General features: G+C 38.0%; 1 protein-coding gene across 2 annotated transcripts in view; it reads right to left on the reverse strand.

Moving 5' to 3' along the window:
• Positions 1–23,706, reverse strand: part of ANK2 (ankyrin 2) — a 244,114-nt gene that overhangs the window by 77,857 nt on the left and 142,551 nt on the right. For both annotated transcript variants that reach the window (XM_042935661.1, XM_042935662.1), the window contains 5 exons: positions 20,836–21,033; positions 15,471–15,569; positions 14,667–14,765; positions 8,932–9,030; positions 7,895–7,993 (listed from right to left, as the gene is read on the reverse strand). In XM_042935661.1, coding sequence (XP_042791595.1) covers positions 7,895–7,993; positions 8,932–9,030; positions 14,667–14,765; positions 15,471–15,569; positions 20,836–21,033 — 594 coding nt within the window. The remainder of the gene's footprint in view (positions 1–7,894; positions 7,994–8,931; positions 9,031–14,666; positions 14,766–15,470; positions 15,570–20,835; positions 21,034–23,706) is intronic.

Raw genomic sequence — 23,706 nt, forward strand, 5'->3', positions numbered from 1 at the left:
GAAGTTGCAAACAAGGTGAAAGACAAACTGGGCAGAAAATGTGACGCATGTCTTCTGGGACCAGAGGATCCATGGGTCTACGGTTCTGGTTTGTCGCTTGTATGCCTTCCACCAAAGCACTCCAGAGCTGTCAGGGCCACTGCCTGCCATTCCTGATAGGCAATGGAAGGTTAAGAGACCAGGTTCTGAAGACTGGCTACCTGGGTTCAAATTCTAACTTCATCATTTATTAGCTATGAGGCACAATTTCCCTGATATCTCTGTGCCTCAATTTTCTCATGTGTAAAACAGGGATAATAATACTAGTTCGCAAAACTGTTATGAAGATTAAGTGAAATAATGTAAATAAGAGTTCTAAGAACAGTGCTTGGAACATGTTAGCACTCAAATACCTGCAGGCATAACATCATTATTATAACTGTAATTCAATATTAAATTCATCGTAAAACTGAAGAGGCTCTGAAGTTTTTAGTCATTCAAGGCACTCAAGAAACATTTAGAATGCCTACTGCATACCAGGCACTGTTTCAGACATCAAGGATATTACATAGTTAAAAAAAAAAAGACAAAAATTCAATCTCACTACTTGAAATATCACCTAAAGACAGTCAAGTCTCAAGCTCATATCTCTAGTGTCTGCACTGAAAATGTATTAAGTGCATCGACTGGCATTTTAACAGGAACTCTAAGTCAAATTTTTAATTAAAGCCACTAAAATACAATAATAAACAGCTTGTCTCGGGATGTTAAACTTTGCTACATAAAGAACAGACTTGTTTTAATGGCTCCAATGACCCTATCACCAGTTCTTTTCTTTCCCAAAGCAGTAGCGAACTTCAAATATGTTTACAGGGTAAGTCAACTAATTTGAAAATATATTCACATATACATGTATATCTGTGTGTCTAGAGGGACTGATGAACTCACAGTGCGATACTACCTGCCCTTTCAGTGGTCCTGTATCTCCTCCGAGAAAAAGCAAGACGAAGTGGCTCAGAAGAGCCAGGTATTGTAGAAAGGAGAGGCAGGGAGGCCTCATCTCTCACTCCATGTTACAGTCATGTTCACAGGTAACGTTCTCTTATACCTCTAAGTTTTTCCATGTATTCTTTCCTCTACCAGAAACATTCTTCTCCCTCTTTTCTTGGGCTCATATTAGAAGTAACTTCCATGGAGAAACATTCCCCAATCCGCCCTGATGAATTTTTTTTTTTAACTGTGACTATCCGCTGTTATGTACTGTTACAACTACATCATACACAGCTGTATGTGCCTTTATCTGCTCCCACAGAAGAGCATGGGTCATTAACGATATGATTGTTTCCACAGAACCTGAAACATAGTTAAGTGCTTCTCAAATATACACTGAATAAACCAATGATACACAATTATGCAAAATATGTTTTAAATCCACATAACCACTGAATAGACTTTCTTTTGGGTGACAAAACAGTTAAAGAATGGGAAGAAACTGAGAAGTAAGTCTCATGTCATCCCAATGAAGCCACAGTCGAAGATTAAACTACTATATTCAGCTTTCCTGCATGTTGCAGATGGTGTTTAAAGAATTCCATAATGTCTTATTCACCAAAAACAAACTAAACTTTAGGAAAAACAAAAGCACCCATTCAAAATTCTGGATAACAGGTGGTCAATAAATATTTGTTAAATGAACAAACTTAAGAGGACTATCATCTACTTATTTCTATATTAGTTTATAAATTTAACATGAATAGACTAAAACCTATGTTTTATATCAAAGGTTTTCAACTGTAGCTGCTAATTAAAATCAGAGAAAATTTTAAAGCACTGTCACTTGGATCCCATTACAGAACAATTAAATAAGAACCCCTGAGGGCCCAGCTATGAGTATTTTTATTTTTATTATTTTTTAAGTTTATTTATTTTGAGGGAAATTGAGAGAGACAGAGAGAGCATGCAATTGAGCAGGGTTGGGGAAGAGAGAGAGAGAGAGAGAGAGAGAGAGAGAGAGAGACACAAGAGAGAGAGAGAGACACAAGAGAGAGAGAGGATCCCAAGCAGGCTTTGTAATCATGGTACAGAGCCTGACAGAGGGGCTCTATCTCACAAACTGTGAGATCGTGAGTTTAACTCAAGAGTCAGAGCTCAACTGACTAAACCATCCAAGTGCCCCAACTATGAGTATGTTTAAAAAGCTGTTCAGATGGGTCTATTGTGAGCTCAAAATGGAACCCATTTGGAGAAGGGTATAAACTGCAAAAAGTGATTTGCATTTAAAATAGAGGAAAGAGACAGTGACATCCTATTAAACTATGATATTCTATTAAGTTTTAAATAAGATTCTCAGTGTAAATGATTTAAAAATGTGAAGGGATATCTACTATACTAGACTACACCAGAAAGTTTATTTTGCAGAAATGTTCTAGAGTATTTGCCCTTCAGAGGTCATGTTCCACAAGAGGATGCTTCTGTATTTGAAAATAAGTGACAGAAATATTTTTTAAATGATGAAGTTAACTTGCCTGATATTCTTAGTTTGTATCTTCAGACACTGATAATAGGACTGTATTTTCTTTGAATTTATAAGAGTGGAAATAGCTTTGCTTTAGTTTGGTCATTGAATACTATCAAAGTTATTATCAGCAAATATAGGTGGCAATCAAAAATTAACACACAGTGATCACATTGGTCAAAGATATTTTTCCGTAAATATAGTAAAAATGCCCTCCACATGCAATGTAGTCAATATAGTATGCATTTGTTCGTGATGTAGTGCTTGACCTTTAGAAGGCCATCAATAAATACATGTCAAATGCACAAATAAGCCCTCCTACTTATGAGTAATATTATAAGAAATGAATACATATTTCCCTTTAAAAAGAAGTGTCCTTTGAAAACTTGATTATCAAAACATAAATATATGGTTTCATACAAATGCATCTGAATAGTACATAGAAAACAAGGATATAATTAAATGATCACGGGCTTCTCCTCCTGCTATAGAATCTAAGATTCTGTAATCAAGATTAGAAACCACTCCAAAGTTAAAATGGTGCACAAGGCACAAATTTAATCCTATGTAATTAAATGAGATAATATGGCAATATAAACAGGATATGATAGATGGAAGGCTTAACAATGAGTTTTTAATATGCACTATGATGTGGGAAAGATGTAAAAAATAAAACAGGCGTCCTTAACGTGCTGTTTTGTGAATAATAGATAATATCTGGTTTCTTTTAAGCAAAAGAAAGTGTGTTTCACTGACCTCTACTTAGCCCACATCCCTTGTCAACCATTTCCTTTGTATCACACACTCACCAAGTCACCACAGCACAATGAGTGGTCTTGGCTAGTATGCCACCTGCTAATGCCCACACACAACGGCTCCCATCAGTGGAGCTACGGGCTAAATTTGGTTTTGTTCCCAAACCTATTTATACCAATTGTACATGTTAACAGAATGCCTGTAATAATTTAAATAGTATGTAAATAATATTTTTCTATAAAAACTAATGAAAATGGTTTGGAAATCTCAACATAGGTGAGTCACCAAAAATAAGTGCTACTCAGGTCTGGCTGAAACAAGTCTACAGAAGATTAGAAAGAAAAAAAAAAGTATGTCAAAAGTTTAAAAAGGTTCTGCACTCAGCATAGTGTTGCTTTATGATAATATACTTTGCTTTAAGTATACATTGCTTTAAGATAATATACGTGATAATGTTTAAGCTTTAAGATAATATACGTTGCCTTAAGATAATATACTTGATAGTATTTAGATCAAGATATAGTTATCAAGATATAGATACTATCTATTAAGATACATCAAGACATACTATCAAGATATAGATATAGGATATATACACAAATAAAACATAGTATGTCATAATGATGTTTTTTTTTGCGCAAGAATGATCATTTAGCCTTCTTTTAGTCAATGGACCTGTATTCAAAAAAAGATCTTGACTCCACCTCAAAAGGTGTCAGGTAACTTCAAATGGATTTATTGCATTGCTGTTATTATGATTCCTGTTTGAAATGACTTACAGCATTAGATAAGATTTAGGACACTGCATATTTACATTTCCTTAATTTCTTGTCAAAAATTTCCCCAATGTTTAAATGCTAATGTAAATATAATGTCATTTTTATTTTAGTAGCTTATTCAGTAATTTATGATGTCATTGTTATTTTAGTAGCTGAATCAGTAATTTTTAGTCTACACAACAGTGATTATATGCAACTTAAAACACGATCATTTCTGAAATTATGTAAATAACACAAATAATCAATGACAGCTGATCAATAAGTAGAGGGATGAGTCATAGCTCAGTCTTCCAAACTGCTTTAGGTAATTGAGCTTGTCGGCTTCTGATGCCAGAAATGTGTCCCCCACACTTGGATGTCCATTCTGGCAAACACACAATGATTGTAATCCTGGGAGAATGCTAAACTGCCTCACATCCCCCACTGGGTCTTACAAAGTAAAGTTAGAAAAGCAAAGGTTAAGGAAACAAACCACAACTCCAGAATGTCTCAGAAATTTCTGAAGCAGTGGCTTCTCCCTTACAGACTGCCGCCTTACTCTTCTCTCTACACAATGACTTTATTCATACTTTGGGGGAAAGAACTCTGGAAGGAGGATTAGCATGGGAAACTTTCTTTCACGGAAGAGAACTCACATGGCTGCTCAAATGGCACATCGTATGAATCTACTTATGTGAAATTTGTACATTTGTTGTGTAGCTGTAATTCAACTATTACACTTAAATGGTGGTAACATTAAATTTAATTTTATTAATTTTACATAATTATTAAATGGTCTCTGCTATTTGCCTATTCACCAGTGAGTAGTTCCAAATTGTCCTTAGTGAATCTGCAGACTTTAGAAAATAATATTGAATATGATACCTCCAGGAAAATCAACAAAGAACACTATTGAAGTGGGTTGTTTTTAATAGAAAATAAGGTGAAAACACTTCTTTTAAAAGAAAATTTTAATGTTTGTTTATTTTTGAAGGAGTGAGAGACAGAGCGTGAGCGGGGGAAGGTCAGACAGAGAGGGAGACACAATATCCGAAAGCAGGCTCCAGGCTCCGAGCTGTCAGCACAGAGCCCGACATGAGGCTTGAACTCACAAACCGTGAGATCATGACCTGAACTGAAGTCAGATGCTTCACTGACTGAGCCACCCAGGCACCCCTAGATTAAAATATGTCTTTCACAAAATTCATGTTAAGCTACTTTTAGTAAAGTCAAGATCAGTTACATCAGAGTGATTAAGAACATGGTCTTCAGAACCTCACAACCTAAATTTGAATCCTAGATCTACCCTCAATGCCTGCCATATCTGTAATCGCTAAATATTAATTTTTAATATCATTAAAATTATGTTAACATGTGATAACATGCTTCACATAACAATATGTGAAAAAAGTATGAATGAAAATCTCTTCCTAAAGAGAGGAAGTGCAAAGTAAGAAGGCCCACATAATAAACAGGAGTAAGTTCGTATTTTCAATCCTTAATCCCAAATTCCATTTCACGAAACAATAAAACTCACAATTCTAAGAGAAGAATTCAATACCGAGAGGCAGAGAGCAAAAATAGGGCAGCATCAAAACATGTTACCAATAAAATTAGCTATTTAGATAAAGGGGGTACTTGTTTAGTTACTGTAGGCAATGACTTCACATCCCAACTAAAAACAAACATGCTATTATGTTTTACATTTGTTTGTTGGCTTTTTACCTAGAAACTTGATTTCTAAGTATAGTGGTTGTGATTGAGGAAATGCTCAGCTAGGCAGTGTAAAGAATCATAGTTACCAGAAAAAATAAAAAGCCCACAGCTCTAAGAGTAGTTTTCGTATTCCACTAGAGCGTATCTCTACATGTGGTAGAGATATGACCACATGTCTAATTTCTGAAAGGTATCTGAACTTGTTTAGTGATAGCATTTAGCAAGCTAATTGCTCCTGTTTTCAAATACAGAACTATACAGTTAAAATCATTCACTCTAAGTAATATTTATGAGCCTAGAATCCCTTTGAAACCAGACACGTAAGTCCCACAGTTCTGTTGATGTTAAGGAAGAATTTATACTCTTACAAAACATGCCTCATTCTCCACTCCCATTAAACTTTAAGCTGCTGGTTGGGGAGGGGAGGGGGTTGGTGGTGGTAATGTTTTCACCACTAACGACTCTTCAGTACTCAGCACAGACCCCAGGGCATATTTTTTATCTAATAAATATTGAAAAAATGAGTTACTTAAAGAAATGAATGGAAAAGCAGATCAAATAGGAAAAAAAAAAAAAAAAAGCAAGCTTGCCATCTAGTGGTCACTTGATAAAAATGTATGTACGTGATAACCAGAGCATGGAAAAGCTAATAAAGTTGACAGAAAACATGACTTCTAAGAATTGATGTGCTTGGCCACTAAATCTTGCCACTAAAGCAAGATTTTACTTAACTGTGATTTATACATTGTTTCAAAGTTTCCAAATAAAGACACATATTATAGGTTCCTAATATGAAGATTTTCCTCTTCTAGTAATCATCTAGTAAGAAAAAGCCATTAAGATTCAACCACACATAATTGAGAAGTACAGTGATAGGCAGTGGCAAGACTTGTTTTTTCTCCTATATAATTTATTGAAGCTATACCTTAAATCTTTAAACAAAACATTGTGGTGCACTAGCTGAAGGTTTTAAGATTCTGCTTGAGAAATCAAGCAGTACTATTCTCTCCCATCTAAATTCAGGCTGTGTCTTGCAGTTCATTAATAAATCATACTCCACTCTATTTAAAATTTCACATCAAACCAACTGTATTCCATCTACCTCAATGTTGACAGGGGCTTGGTGTCAGTCTGAAGAATAAAATTCCTTTCTTTTTCCACATATCTATCAAAATAAACAAGTGTTCTAAAACTATATGCATCATTGCTCGCTTAAGACATTTACTAGAACCCCATCCAGACTTTTTTTGTGTTGATTTATGATCTTATTGTCTCTAAAGAACATCTAATGTTCTACTGTCGCTCTATTTTTCTATTTTAAAAAGAGAAATTAAAGAGCTGTTGTTCTTAGAGTTCATGCTTAAGAAAAAAAGGTTAAGAAGTAAGTTCAAAGAGAATAGCACTTCCACTTTCGTCTGTGAGTCTCCCTCTTCCGAGGCCTCCTTTAAGCTTTGCTCCAACTGAACAGTAAGAGAGCCTTACAACTCACTATTACCATAGCCTTCACTCTCCTAGAGCTTCTCTGGCAAAGGGCAGTGATTATCACCGCTTCTCCTAAAGAATCAGCAGTCATATTCAAAGCAATACAAAAAAATTAAGCATATATATATATACTCTGTCATGATACAGATATAGTTTACCTACTAAGTACAATCAATTTTCTTTTTCAGCAAAGGAATAATCAGAAATAAGAAAGTGAGGATGAACTGTTCTCACGGGAATGCATTTGATCCAGTCATGAGCCCAGCATCTGGAGGTTGAGGGTCTTTCCAGAGGCTGGAGTGACCTCATGGCTAAGATCAGAAGTTTGCTGTGGAGTGTCCTACAACTGTGCCCGCAGTAGGTGTCACACCCAACTACAGTGAAAGGGCAGAGCAGCGAAACGACAAAGAAGTCAGTCCGGGGCAGTGGGGGGGGGGGGGGGGGGGGGGGAACTAAATATAATAAAATTATGTTTACATTTTATATGGGTTGATGTTAACTAGAGGAAGCTAAAACCCCTGTATCCATTGTGTAAATGTATTTATTACATCTGCATACTTCTATGTTCTGCAATATAGTCACCAAAAGAAGTTCAAAAACCAAAAGCTCAACGCGTTTTATACGTGAAAAGTGTGTGGCTTGAAAACCAACACAATGGAGCCAAAGCCCATCAGTTCCTTTTACTCACCGTGGTGGTGGTGGTGACCTCCTCCGTTACAACCTTCAGGGTGTCGACCACGGAGATGTAGCCCAGACGCTTAGCAATCGCCAAGGCAGTGTTGCCATTCTGGAGACAGTGAAAGAGAGAAAGAGTGAGAACTGAGAGGGAGGACTGCGCCCTGAGCCAATGAGCTCACCGGCTGCTCCGCATGAGCCAGCATTTCCTTCCAAAACAAGGCACAGCTTAGGAAAATCACTAGTTTTTACCATTACAGCTGAATCTCTTTGTAACTTCTTTAGACTATAGCCCAGGTCACCATGGTAACACAACAAGCTGCATCTGCCTGCTCTTCTAATAAGAAGCACTTGACGCTTTAACCCTAAGGTTGTCAAACATCCCAACAGATAATGCACTGTGTTTAGGAAAGTACCTCTTGATCGGAGAAGGATGCCTCCAAAAATTATTAGCAAGTATCAAATATTCTTACTCCTCATCAGAGGTCAGGCCATCTGCTGCAGGTAAGATGTTACCACAGGGAACTCAGTAACATATTTAGCTACAGCTGTGCACACAGCTCACGGTGCAGCAAAATAGCGCCAGCCAGCAACTCAGGCTCCAGCCCAGGCCACTGGGGATCCCGGTTTGTTTAATTGCACCGCTTAGTTTACATTTCAATGGCTCCACATCCCGAAGAGCTTTGTCTAAGCCAGCAGCCTCGCAAACTGTGCTCCCTTAAGAAGGCCGGGCGGGAGGGGCGGACTCGCGCTCACATCTGAGCGCCAGCTGTAAGCAGAGCACGTTCCAGCAGCCTAGACGCAGGGCCCCACTCCCCCGAGAGAGAGAGAGACGGCCCGAGTCGGGCCCACAGCTCTCCCTCCCCGGGAAGCACTACCGGAGAAGTCACGCTGATTTCTGGAAAGGCTTTCCAGAAATCCCGGGCTTTCCAGAGTGCGGGGGTTTATCGAAGGGGGATGTGTCTGAACTCAGCTCAGACAAGGGGCCGCCAGGGCGGCAGAGGAGGAGGAAGCAGCAGCGTGGTGAGGGGCAGCCGGCGCCTGCCTTACCGCGGTCGTGGCGTTGGGCTTGGCCCCGTGCTGCAGCAGGACGTTGATGATGTGCGTGTGGCCCTGCTGGGCGGCCTGGTGCAAAGGCGTGTAGCCGTTCTGTGGGTGACGGTGGCGACGATGGCCCGACCATAGATTTGCAGCGGGAGAAGGAAAACTAGGTTAGTCTTCATTTTGAGTCTCTTAGTCTTATTTACAGCAAATCCATCAAGGATGCCTTTTATTTGGAGCGCAGTATCACCACCACCCCATTTCTCACCGGCAAATACTCCCTCTCACCTTATGGTCTGCTAAACGAAGAGAAAAGACTAGCTGATGAAATAGACTAACAAACTCCAAATTATAGCTATTATTATATGTTAACTAATTAGCATTAAAAATGGGTATGCTGAGAGATTTCTAATGACAGAAGGGCATTATCACAATGATTTCTTCCCGGGGGAAAAAGAAAGAGTAAAATCTCAAAATCTTTTTAACGGAAAGATGCACAGGATATTTTCACAAGCCACTGCTTGTTTGTTAGGACTTTTCTAATAATCTTTGGGCCAGCGTTAGGGGTTCTAAACCAACGAAAGTAAATCGAAATCTTCCTTTCAGAGAGCAGCTTTGACCCAAGAAGAGCACACTTAGAGAATGGAACATTTCGTTGAAAGCTGAGTGGCCCACTTTCAACAAAAAATGACTTTAAGAATTAGGTTCTTTTTAACATCCTAGTCTGAACTTCCTCATAGCTGAAAGCTCTGTAATCCGTGATTTGTGAGGAGCTGCTGGTGAGGTTAGTGGGAAGTCAGTCTTGCTCAGGACTCCAGCGGGTGGCAGGTAGGACACAGGTTGGTTGCATATTCATGTTAATTAAACAAAGGGCGCCAGAATCCTTGGAGGCACAACAAAGCATTACTATCTATTATTCATTGAACATTCACTTTGTGCCGGATACCAGACCTTATATTTGTCTTTTAATCTTTGTTATCATCCTAAAAGTGAAGGTGCTTGGTACATAGTTGGTGTCCCATAAATAATGAGTGACTGAGTGAATAGATGATTGAATAAATGAATATTTTTCTTCCTGTGTCAGAGGTGATTAAATGGAAAACAACAGTTAAATCATTTCTTTGTGATCATTCTAGGTTCAGAACCTGTATAGATCACAGTGGCCAATGGCTATCAGACTACTTTTTTATTATCTCCCTGCCTCATCCTGATAAAATTTCATCTATATATTTGAGACCCCATTGTCTGGGTTCTGAGTAGTCGATTCATACCATGAACTTGTAGGAATATATATCCCTTTATCTAGTGTCACTGCTGCCTCGTGACCAATACTACTCCTATCTACATGAAGTGTCTGTATGCACAAGGTGCCACATGATTCCTTCTATGCTTTTGCTGTGGCCCTTTTGTCCATGGGGATGTCCCCACATGTGTGTGAGTCTATCAGTCTGAGAGCCTTTCAGTCTAGAACATCATCAGCCCTGCCATGTTTGCTATTCATCCCTGCAATGGAATCACCCCAGGCAACCTGGAAATATAAACCGATTACAGGGACTCTGAGAAACCTGCTATTGCAGGGACTCTGCTCTCAAATAAAGTAATTCATGGACATCTGAGAAGCATAAAGTAGTGATATTTTTTTTTCCCAAAAATTCTTCCTTTCCATTGTGTTTACAAATGTTCCACCAACCAAATTTAGTTCACCTCTTCAGTATCAACCAAGTTCAACAAGCATTTACTAACCACATGTTATGTGCTAAATAAGAGACACTGTGCTTCCATAAATTAATAATGTCAGAGTAACATTCTTGCCCCCAAGAGCTCACATTTTTCAAGTTGTCAATGGACATCATAGCCAGGAAAATGTCTCCCGGGCCTGACTTAATTTAACCTTTACCTGAAGCTTCTGGTGCATGAGTATATTTGCTAGGGAAGTCTGGAGGAACTCAAAAACTTTTACATGAACATTTGGTTGCAGCTTACCCATGGTCTTAGGCCCATTCTGCTAGGAGCTCTTGACCCAGTTCTACCAACTTTTAGCATATCCCAAAACCCCTCTAACCCTTCATTTTCTCATTTGCAAAATGGGAATGGCCAAGATTTCAAGTCTGGTGAAGGATCAGATGTGTTGTCTGTGTAACTTTGATTTATCTAAAGTTATATATGCTAAGAAACATTATTTTGGTATTTTTTTCTTTCTCATTGAAGAATTCTATGATCTTTGCATAATATTTCACAAAGAAAATTTTCTTTTACATGCTGAAGTTCTAAACCCTTTTCGCAAATTGATCATATAATTAACCAAATCTGGGTTACCTCAAGCTGATGTTATAGAGTTTCATTTTAATTTTAAGCAACTAATAGTCCCATAAAACAAGTTCACTTTTCTAAGTTCTTATACCAAATCATGAATGTTTGAGGGGAAAGGCAGTACATATGTTTACATTTTCACAGCAACAAAACAAATTTTTAGTAACCATAGTTACATGAGATGTGAGGCAGAAAACATAAATCCTTTTCCAAAAATGCCATTTGATGTGAAAAAAATTCTGAAGTGTTTATTAAAAGAACATCTTTTGATTTATGTATCTGTCCACTCCTCTGAAGACATATTAAAAGAAATATTTTCTTCCAGAAGCAAGTCAAATCTACACAGTTCAATTTTTAAAAACTTGAAAATTTTAAATGAGATTTTTCTCTCAACCAAATGTCTATGTGATTGTATATCAAACCCCAAGTGGGTAAATGACGTTATCTAGACAATATGTCTGGCTTGTAAATCTTATTTCAACATTGACACACTTAACAAAAGTCTACAGTAACTATTTTCAAGTTCCACCAAGGTCTCATTGCAGAGCTACCATTATTCCTGTCAGAAGACCTGGATTCCAATAAGAATGTCTGTCCTGGGGGCGCCTGGGTGGCTCAGTCGGTTGAGTGTCTGACTTCAGCTCATCTTTAGTTTGAGCATCGGGCTTGCTGCTGTCTGTGCAGAGCCGACTTTGGAGCCTCTGTCCCCGTCTCTCCCTGCTCCTCCTGCACTCATGCTCTCTCTCTCTCAAAAATGAATAAACATTAAAAAAAAAATGTCTTTCCTGTACGCTTAAGTGTGATCTGACTCAGCAGAAATGGGGTTGGGTGCTAATACCCAAGCATTCATCTTCGACCTTTTACATGATCTCCAAGTACAATTTCATGAAAAGTCCAGAACTGCTCAGAATCTAGGCAGCAGCTGTTCCTCCCAGAGTCACATGAGAAGTTTTGAATCTTAAATATCAATAGTAGTAGTTACGATTTTAAAAACAACTATTTTTCATTTGTAAATATGCTTATGTACAGACATGATTGTGCTTCTGCTTCTAAGAGGATATAAAAAGACTAACTTCCAAAACTTACGTTTCTAATTATTAGCATCTTTGAACGATGACTTTGAAAACTCTTGAATGCGCTCACACTAATTTAGTCGAGCCCACTCACATAGCTGCGATAAAGAATTTCTGATATATAAACTTAAATGAACAAACATGTAATTACATATTTCTTTGGACCAAAGAACCTGGAGCTGCAAGTTACATTATGCATCGTGGCAGTAGCTATATTATTATTTTTTTTATTTATTTATTTATTTTTTTTTAATGTTTTTATTTATTTTTGAGGCAGAGAGAGACAGAGCATGAGCAGGGAAGGGGCAGAGAGAGAGGGAGACACAGAATCGGAAGCAGGCTCCAGGCTCTGAGCCATCAGCACAGAGCCCGATGCGGGGCTTGAACTCACAGACTGTGAGATCATGACCTGAGCCAAAGTCGGACACTCAACCGACTGAGCCACCCAGGCGCCCCAGTAGCTATATTATTCACTTCTCTTTCCCTTGAAACAATTTGAGTGCCTGGAAGTATGGTGTCATGCTCCAACCTTGTTTTGCTGAGTAGGACCTTTCAGTTGCCACTAGAAAAAACATCTGGGCTCAGGTCAGCTCTGCATTATCCCTGAGAACTTGCAACCCAGGCCTTACACACCATTGCCTTACTAAGCATTACCACGTGATAGTCCAAATGTGACAGAGTTGGTGGGATTGGTGGGGATGTAAACTGATGCAACCACTATGGAAAACAGTATGGAGGTTCCTCAAAAAATTAAAAATAGGACTACCATATGGTTCAGAAATTCCACTTCTGGGTATTTATAAGAAAACTAAAATATGAACTCAAAAAGATATCTGCACCCCCGTGTTCGTTGCAACATTATTTATAATAGCTAAGATATGCAGCAAACTAAGTGCCCATCAATGGATGAATGAACAAATAAATACAATTGCACACACACACACACACACAATGTAAATCATTCAGCCATAAAAATGAATGAAATCTTGTCATGTGCGACAACATGGATGGACCTGGAGGGCAACATTCTAAGTGAAATAAGTTAGAGAAAGAAAACACCATATGACTTCACTTCTGTGCGGAATCTAAACAAAACAAAATCCAAACTCATAGATACAGAGAACAAATTAATGATTGCTAGAGGCAGGGGATGGGGAGTTGGGAGAAACAAGCGAAAGGTATCACAGGGTAATAAACATTTTTTAAGTGAAATACAATGGATTTAAAGTTTACATGATATTGAGTGTCCTGTGTTCAGCTATATCCTCTGTATTTAGAGGGCGAGATCCTTCCCTCAAGGGTGAAGAAGAGGTGGTTAGAACATACCCAACCTTTTATCATGCATCACCAATAAAAACACAGAGATTTAGAGGTATGTACTGCTAATAAAAATGTTGTACACACACATTTAAACGGGAAGCACTATTGCTATTCACAGGGCGTAGTATAGGAAAATACTGTTGTGAGAAAGTGAAGCACTGATAAGCTAGTTTAGTTGTAGGGAAGTTATGAAGTGGTCGTCTGGCAACTTAGTTCAGGTCACAATATAGAGACTTGAAAACAAGGAAAAGGATGACTAGGTGAGAGAAGTCAAGAGAAGGATTTCATAGCATGGAATAAGTGTCAGGTAGGAGACTGAATGATGACTGATAAGATTTTAGGTACAGTGAGTTGACATTAATGACCTATAGCGATGTAGAAGTTAGATCATTATGCCATAGCTTTGAGAGCTTTGGCCCTGAGGCAGACTGTCTGAGTATGAATTCCAATTCTTCCAATATATACTCTGTGACCTTCGATAAGTTATTTAAATTCACAGTGTAAAATGGAGATAGGACTAGCATCTGACTATGAGGTTATTTAGGGATTAAATGATTTAATATAAATAAAGTCATATATAATATATATGTGACTCACAGCTTGCATTTAATAAATATTAGTTTAAAAATTAAAAAAAAAAAAGAAAGGCTCAGGGTCTAGGCTGCATGTCTACATTTCTTCATGTGGAAAGAGGGGGTGACAGGAAGACAGGCCAAGGCCTTGAAACAACATGAAGAATCAGCCAGAATATCAAAGTGTTCTAACAGGCTTTTATTGTATTCTGCAGTAAATTGTTAACTAGATATGAGCTACTTTAACTCTACAATAAAAGTAGTTCTGAAGCTAACCTACCTGGCTGTCAAAGGTTATGAGAATGAAAAGTCTCAAACAATTGTACAAAACTATATTGCTTATTCAAAATCACTTCAGAAAGAACTACAAAGAAAAAAAGTACATTTGTAGCTATGGTGAGCTAGTGAAGTGTCCACAAGGCAGAAGCTTTCTGCTTACAGAAAATAAAAATGAGTACACATATTTTACCTTGGTTTTTGCGTTGACATTCGCACCCTGCTTCAGAAGAAAGTTGACCATTTTCACATTTCCATAGTGACAGGCCACAATTAAAGGAGTGTAACCAAGCTAAAATAAATAAATAAATAAACAGACAGACAAATAAATAAGTACTCTTAATGGTTAATACTCAAGGAGAGAGGGATTAGGTAGAATTTCAACTATGGTATGATGGGTAGAAATTCTATTCCACTGTGTAAGTATTACTTAGCAGATTACTGACACTTTTTATGGATACAAATACGGACTGAAGCAGATCCCAGAGCACATGGAACTTCAGCAAAGGGAATTAGACACGTGTGTGACTTCATCTGACAAAGGCCCCAGAGAGACACAAATAACTGAATCTGAAAACAGAGATGAGAGATGGAGTCTGATAGCCGGATGTGGAAGAGATACATGAAAAATGTAGCTTAGGTGGGCTTGAAAAGTTTCATGGCATAGAGAAGGAAAAGGCAGTTTAAGACCAAGGGCTTGGAGGCAAGTAAGCACAGGAAGAAAACAGCAAAGTCACCTTGACTGGCAGAAGCAATAAGGGAGAGAGGGTGGACTTAAGCCAGCACTGTTTTAAAGGGTCCTGATATCACCATCTCCATTTAGACTCGATTCCAGCAAAACTGGAGAACCGTTATAGATTTGTGAGCAAAACAGAGTCATAATTAATTCAGAATGGACTTTTGAGGAGAGGGGCTTGGACTTGGGTGACCTAAATGGGGGCTACTGGGAGTTATCCAGTTCAGAACCTGTCACAGTATTCAAGGTGATTTGCTTTACCTTTGTGTGAGCATCCTGGTCAGCCCCATGCTTAGTAAGAATGTCAGCAACATTCACTTTATCTTCCTGGGCTGCAAGGTGTAAAGATGTGAGTCCACTCTAAAGAGAGAAGGGAAGCAAATGGGTATATTTGGAAAAGAAAATATATTTCATCATCTATAATGTCATAGCTATTAAAAAAATCCCAGAAAATTCACAGGGTCTCCCAGAACCTGCAACTTTTGATATCTAAGACAAACCCTCAAAGTTAATATGTCTTTCCATTTATGACCTATTCTCTAAGTTAATCAACAATTTCAATAACAAATTACATTTTCTACATTTGGGTACTTATAATGTACTTAAATATTTATATTATATATGATGTATTTATGTTATATTATAATGTGCTTAAAATAACTAAGCTAATAAGCTTCCAAACAACATTCTTTTTTTTTTTAACGTTTATTTATTTTTGAGACAGGGCCACAGCACGAATGGGGGAGGGTCAGAGAGAGAGGGAGACACAGAATCTGAAACAGGCTCCAGGCTCTGAGCTGTCAGCACAGAGCCCGACATGGGGCTGGAACTCACGGACCGTGAGATCATAACCTGAGCTGAAGTCGGACACGTAACCGACTGAGCCACCCAGGCGCCCCAACATTCATTTCAAATCCATCTGTGCCACCTGCTGAAATTAGTTATTCCCTTAAATAATCAATCAACCAACTTCTACTTTATAACTGTAGCAATAATCTGTATTTTCATCAATAAAATATCGTCTCAATGTAAAAAGTGTACAAGGTTACAGGAAATGAGTTGAGAACAGTTTTCTCCAGTACCCAAGGATAGTATACAATCTTGGAGTTTCCTCTAAATACTAAATAAAAAGTGACCCCATCATTTATTTTTTTAAAATATTTTTTGTGTTTATTTATTTCTGAGACAGAGAGAGACAGAGCATGAGAGGGGGAGGGGCAGAGAGAGAGGGAGACCCAGAATCGGAAGCAGGCTCCAGGCTCCGAGCTGTCAGCACAGAGCCTGAAGCGGGACTCCAACCCACAGACTGTGAGATCATGACCTGAGCCGAAGTCAGACGCTCAACCGACTGAGCCACCCAGGCACCCTGTGACCCCATCATTTATATACAGCACCATAAATCGGCCAGCTTTATGTAAAATGTTTGGCATATACACATCAAGTAAATATTTTGATTATTTGTATATGCAACTAAAGTACAGTTATGAATTAATACAAGATGAAAGAAGAGGGAAAAGCTGGTTTAAGTCAATGCCACAATCTGGCAGCCTCACTACATGTGCAAGTAGTTTCTAACAAACAAAACTGACATTAAAAGAGTCCCTTTAATCATTTGTGTATTTAATGGGTATTTTCTGACTACCTTTCATATGCCATGAAGTGTTGTAGGTATTTGAATATATCAGTGAACAAAAGTTTCTTCCCTGTATGCTAGTTAGCAGTATATTCATTCCATGTTTCTCTCCCCCTACTATTGCTCAAATACCTGGGATATTCATCCACTTCCTGTACATCCTGCAGCTGTATACTGAGGTAGTTTCTTTATGTTCTGAGTTGTCAGCCCCCATCCACCTGCCCACCCCTACTCCCACCCCCACCTCCACTTTCCCAATTCACACCCAATTAGAATCGACCAGCCTCCCCTGACCATGGATTTGCAGTCAGGTTAGATTGAGACAGCTAAGCCATGTTCTTGAAAATTCATGATCTCTAGCCAGAAAATACTCCTAGAAATGGACAAGTCCTCTGACCTTTAAAAAACAAAATTAAAAAAATAAATGTACAGAGAAAAAAACATTCTCCAACTAGAAAGAAGTTTTTTTTTTTTTTTTTTTTTATTTGAGGCCTGGGGCTTTGAAATCCTTATAGTTTTGGCTGAGCTCAGCTTTGAGTTCTATAAACCATCAGGATGAGATGGAAGATAGACCTTTTGCATTAAAATGTGCTCACTTCTTGGGGTGCCTGGTGGCCCAGTTGGGTAAGCATCCAACTCTTAATTTTGTGATTTTACAGTTGGGGAGTTTAAACCTCATGTCGGGCTCTGCCCTGACAGTGTGGAGCCTGCTTGGGAGTCTCTGTCTCTCCCTTTTTCTCTGTTTCTCCTCCACTTCCGCTCTCGCTCTTTCTCTCTTTCAAAATAAATAAACTTTGAAAAATAAAAGGACTTTTTTTTTAAGTTTTTCTCAAAATAAATAAATAAACTTTTAAAAAAGAGGGCTTTTTTAAAAGTTTATTTGTTTGTTTTGAGAGAGAGAGAGAAAGGGCGAGTTGGGGAGGGGCAGAGAAAGCCAGGGAAAGAGAGAATCCTAAGCAGGCTCCCCACTGTCAGCACAGAGCCTGATGCGGGGCTTGAACTCATGAACCATGAGACCATGACCTGAGCAGAAATCAAGAGTCAGATGCTTAACTGGCTGAGCCATCCAGGTGCCCCCAAATGTCCTTCTAAACAAATACTATACGGTCCTAAATTTTGAACAACATGAATATAAGGACAAAACAGATGATTCTTCCTCATTTTGAGTTTCTTCATATGAAAACAGCAAACATAAAAATATTTCTCTTTATGGACACAATTGGTCTTTTAAAATGTCATTGAAGTGACTACGAAGGGAAATGATCATCAACTATCTCAAAGATATTTTAAATGGCATGTCAAATGTATCTGCTGTTTTCTATACTATTTGCAGAATAGATTTTCTACAATATAAGATTGCAAACTAACAGCCAAGATGAGAATCCTCTACACTTTTTTATGATAAAATTGCATACCTAAATCAAATTATGAAAACTTTTCTAATAAATCAAGAAAATAGAAGATGTTGAAGGACTTCTTTTCAAAAAGAGGAACTTATTTCCTGAGATGCCCTAGTGGACTCTACACCTGTTTTTTCATTATCACATGGTGATGGGATAAGAAATGTAATATAGTTTCTATATTTTAGTTCTTATTGAGAAGTCATCATTTGGAGAGTATGAAATTATTGATTTCAGTTGGTCTTGAATAGCAAAAGAATATATGCATGTTTCAAAAGCTTTGGAAAAATGTATTATTGGCTTTGCTTTTTACCTGCAGTTGCATTAGCTCATTATAATACCAACCAAAGAGTAAGGTTATATTTTTATAGATAGATTCTATATATTGTATTATTATTAATATATATATATAAGCGTATTCCCTAAAGTTTTATTCTAGTGACAAATACTTCATACCTTCATTTAGGGCAGCACTCAAATCTAATATTGAAATCATTGTTATGAAGATAACATAATTAGTTTGTGGTTCAGAATTGAAAATATTTCTTCACTGTGAAGTATGCAACTCAAAAATATTCATAAATATTCACTGACTGACTGATAAAACTCCCTCAAAGGAAGTAATATGTTTAGAAGAATACTATCAGAGAGTACATGTTAACTGATTCCAGATATGAGTACACCATTTTTACAAATTAAAAATAGCAGTATCAGAAGCATTGCATGATCAGTTTCATGAAATGCCTAGAGTTTCATTCTACTCAAAATTTTGCTTGATTTGTTTATGGATTTCTTGTGTTTATTTTCAAATGCATATTTGTTTTTAATGGACAATAAAAACTCTCTGCCCTGTTCATATACTGATGTTAAATGAAGTATTCTACCATTGGTCTCATAGTGAGAATATCCCCAGTAGGTAAATGACCACCTGAATGGCATGGTTTAGATGACCACAAGGAAATCCATGCCCCAGACTGTAATGACAGCTGATACATTGAATGTAAGGCTTAATCATGTTCATTCATGTTAAAATATAAATAAATATCTTTTGGAGAGCTAACTCTATAATTATTTCTGGCTATAAAAAAGGATCTGTGAGGACTTTAGATAGAGAACAGAGAAGTGTATAAGGGTAAGGGATTTACTGGAGCATTTCTGAGTGATAAAGACACAGAAAAGGACTCTAGAGGCATTCAAGACAACTGTCTTTTTCATAGTTATTTCTAAAGGACATAATGCTACATAACCTATTGGTAAATGTTATTAAGACCAATTTACAACTGAGTCTCCAAAAGCATTAATTAGCTCAACGGTGAGATGTAGAAAACACCGTATTTGTGCGTTTGTGAAAAATCCTAAGAAACTTAATTTTCACTAAACCTATAACTTGTCTTACGTAAAGCATTAAGAGATCTAAATGATGAGCTAACTTGGGGCACCTGGGTGGCTCAGTCAGTTAAATGTCTGATTCTTGATTTCAGCTCAGGTCATGATCTCACAGTTCGTGGGTTCAGAGCCCTGCATCAGGTTCTGTGCTGTGTCAACATGGAACCTGCTTGGAATTTGTTCTCTCTCTCTCAAATAAATAAATAAACTTAAAAAAAGTAAAAATAAATATATAAATGATGAACTGACTTATAAACATAGGCTTCAACTTTTAGTTTCTCAGCAGCTGGCTCCAGGGGAGTATATGTAAGTATAATGTTTTACTATACATTAAATAGGTAGGTAGGTAGGTATGCAGGCAGGTAGGTAGGTTGAGCTATAGATATATATATAGAGAGAGAAAGAGGGAGATGTATAGACAGACATGTACTTGTATAGTCCAAATATTTTCATATTTGAATAATATCTTTTCCTCTTCTTCCTAACTGTTGCTCTATTACAGTTAATGTGCTTGTCCTCAGGAGCCATTTTCTGGAGAAAGGCTTAAATGACTGAGTTCTTTATTAAAAACACTAATTCCCTGGTCACCACCACCACAACTACCCAAGCTAGGCTGAAGTTGGCTATACAAACTTCTAGCGAGTTCCTTGTCCCCACCCCCCCAACCTCTCAGGTGCCTCTGATGCTCAATCAGGCTCCAGAATGGCTTGGGTAGTGGCCATGGACCAACAGCTTAGAAGCAGTTGTTTGGGCCAGATCCCAGAGAACTGTCACCTCTCTCTGTATCCCTCACTCTTACTGTCTCTGTCTGAAATTTGGGATTATGACCGGCAGGTACTATGGCAATCTGGATTGACTTCTTAAACTGAAGTGATGTTACCTCTTCGGAGCTATGGGGTCATCATTTTGCTCACAAAACACAGAGAAGCAGAGACAGTAGATCTGCAGAGACAGGTAAATGAAACTGACTCACAGGGAAAAGTCAAGATTCAGAAATGTAGCCATATAGGCAGAGAGTCCGCTTCTTGCTTCCTTGCGGTTTCTTGTTCATCGGAAGACTTGACTGTTACTGTCCTTGAATTCTATAAGAGATCTCTATTTCCTTTTAATATATCCCCCATTTTTTGTTACACGTTATCTTTGATTGGTTTCTCTTTACATTCATCTGAGAGACTCTTGGCTAAAACAAGAGGCAAAAACAGAATACCTTGGTTGACATGTGAATATTGGCTCCCTTATCCAGAAGCAAGGTGACCATATCCGTGTGCCCCTCCTGTGAGGCCAGATGGAGTGGGGTTACTCCTTGCTTTGTTACAATGTTAGTCTCTGCTCCATAGTTCAGGAGTGTGGAAGCGATCTGCATTTGATTCTTCTTGGCAGCAATATGTAAAGGAGTATAGCCATTCTATAAACAAAAAACAAAAAAACAAAAACAAAAACATATATACATTGTAAGTTTAACATTTGCCTTAATATATATCTTTGCATATATATTCAAGTAGGAATATATATTCAATAGGAAATAAGAATCTCTAATCAATAGAAAAGTTAAAAAGTGAGTTTACAGTAGATCTAGATTCTTACCCATTAAAGTTCCCATCCAACAACACCCACTCGTATCTTTACAACCAACATCAAAAGGCACCCATTCTACTGTAAGACAGGTATAGATACAAAAACCCCAAAGCTTAACATCTCTTTTTATAATATAGGTTGTCTCCTGCAGAGCAACATAAAATAAGCCAGGTTCCTCTTCCCTATGACTGTCCTTTAAATACCTGGAAATGGTTTTCATGTCTCCCTTTACTCTTCTTTCCCAGGTTAAACTTCCCCAGTCCTTCAACTATTCCTGATAGAAGCCCCATCTCCAGACCTCTCCATTAAGGAGGACCTGTTCTGGACTGATTTTAGTTTGTCAACACTGGTCTTGAACTGTGCTACCCAGAACTGAATGCTATGCTTTGGATACAGTTTTAATAGTACAGAATAAAATGGAATTTTATATTGTATATTTTATATTGTATATTTGTTATAACACTCCTGCGACTATGCTTCTAGCTGGATTGTACTTTTTACTTATTCAATAGCTATTTAGTAAGTAGCTAGCACATGCCAGGCAGAGTGTGAGGATATAAAGGTGGACAAGATACAATCCCTGTCTTTAAGTGGTTGCATTCTAATGGAAAAGATATTAAAAAAAAAAAAACAAAAAAAAAACTAGCTTATATTAATCTTGTGGCCAGGTAAAATCCTAGATCTTCCATTGCCTCTATAACCTGTGAGCTCAAAAATAGAAACATGAGGCTACTAGTTTTATGTGGGAGTTTGTAGAGAGGACCAGGGGAATTCAGACTTTGCTGACAAGAGCTACACCTTAAACCCTATACTTGGTTAAAAGAAACAACAAACAGACCCGTGGAACAAATGTAAGTCTGGAACCTATATTGTTCCCTTTCCTTTTCTTTTTTCAAAGGTAGAATTTTCCATGAAAAATGTGTAATAGAAACTAAAAATGGTGGTTTTGACATTAACTGTGTTATAACGAAGGTAAAGGCCGCATAACGATCAGTTGCTTCTTGTGAGTTTATCCTAAGAGGTCATTTTAGGTTATGTTATTTCCTGAAGCCTAACTGCAAAGGGAACCAAAAAATAAGAAGTAGTTTTCAGAATTTAAATGTCTTCATATGCCATCATCGAATCTTGTTCCTCAATGTCCTATGTTATCTACCTACTCTGCCCCCCCATTTCTCCAAGTAAAAGTAGGCCTCTTTCAGTTCAAATAAATGATATTTCCCTTTCAGCTGCTGATGAAATCTGGCAACTCTCCTTAGAAGCCTTTTCATGATATTATCGTAGGTCCCAGATGCTTCAGGTGTTCTAGAACACTGCACTTAGAACCAAGAGCTCCTTTAAAGGACACATAAATTTTTATGGACCATATAAGTTTAGTATTTTTTTTTGGCACTGTAGTGTATTTTCTTCCATCCAAACATCTCCCATCCCTGCACATAGGCTCTACGCAAATTAGATGAATTATCAGGATAAATTTACCAAGGTTAGGAAGTCAGAGACTTATGTGGATGAGAACAGCAGGTTTTATCAAAACAACATAAGAGATCATCAAAGAGAGTGTCAATTTTGACAATATAAGAGATCTGACTGTCCAGTAGATACTTGACCTAAAAGATCTGAAGAGCCCTCATACTTCATGTACAGTGACATTTTTTGGAATCAAATAACTAAAAAAAAAAAAAAAAAAAAAAAAAATCCAATAAAAACTAAGAAAAGCTCTGGGCTCTGGTAGAAAGAAGCAAACAGATTCTAAGGCCCAAGAGATTACGTCTGAGGCTGGGACAGGTGGTTGCAGTGAATAGTCAAAAGTGGGGATGGGAGGGGTGCCTGTGTGGGTCAGTCGGTTAAGCTCCGACTTCAGCTCAGGTGATGATCTAGTGGTTCATGGGTTTGAGCCCCACGTCGGGCTCTGTGCTGACGGCTCAGAACCTGGAGCCTGTTTCGGCTTCTGTGTCCCCCTCTCTCTCTCTGTTCCTCCCCCGCTCATGCTTACTCTCTCTCTCTCTCTCTCTCTCTCAGCTTCTGTGTCTCCCTCTCTCTCTCTGTTCCTCCCCCGCTCATGCTCACTCTCTCTCTCTCTCCCCCTCAAAAATAAATAAACATTAAAAAATTAAAAAAAAAAGTGGAGATGGGAGTGAGGGTCCAAACTAAGAAGCCTTTTTGGAGTAGTCCCAGAGGACACACGCTCATTGACAGGCGGGGGTGGATGAGTGGAAGATACCAGAGGAGTCTCCTGAACACCCATCCTACTGTGAACTCCAGAGCAGAGGATTGCTCTACCTGGTCTTCTGGACTCCATGCATGTGGCTATGACCATACACCATAGATGCTAGAGATCAGGGATATATTTTTCTCTCTGGCAAAACCATACAGATTATCTTATAATTTAGATCTTCTCTCCCAAGTAGATTGAGAGTCTCTTTGGGAGGAGAACAATGTTTTACCACAATCCTTTCTTTATACATAGGAAGAGTTAAAGTATTGTTGGGTATTGATGAAATCTTTC

The sequence above is a fragment of the Panthera leo genome, chromosome B1 (genome assembly GCF_018350215.1).
Source record: "Panthera leo isolate Ple1 chromosome B1, P.leo_Ple1_pat1.1, whole genome shotgun sequence".
Lineage (NCBI taxonomy): Eukaryota > Metazoa > Chordata > Mammalia > Carnivora > Felidae > Panthera > Panthera leo.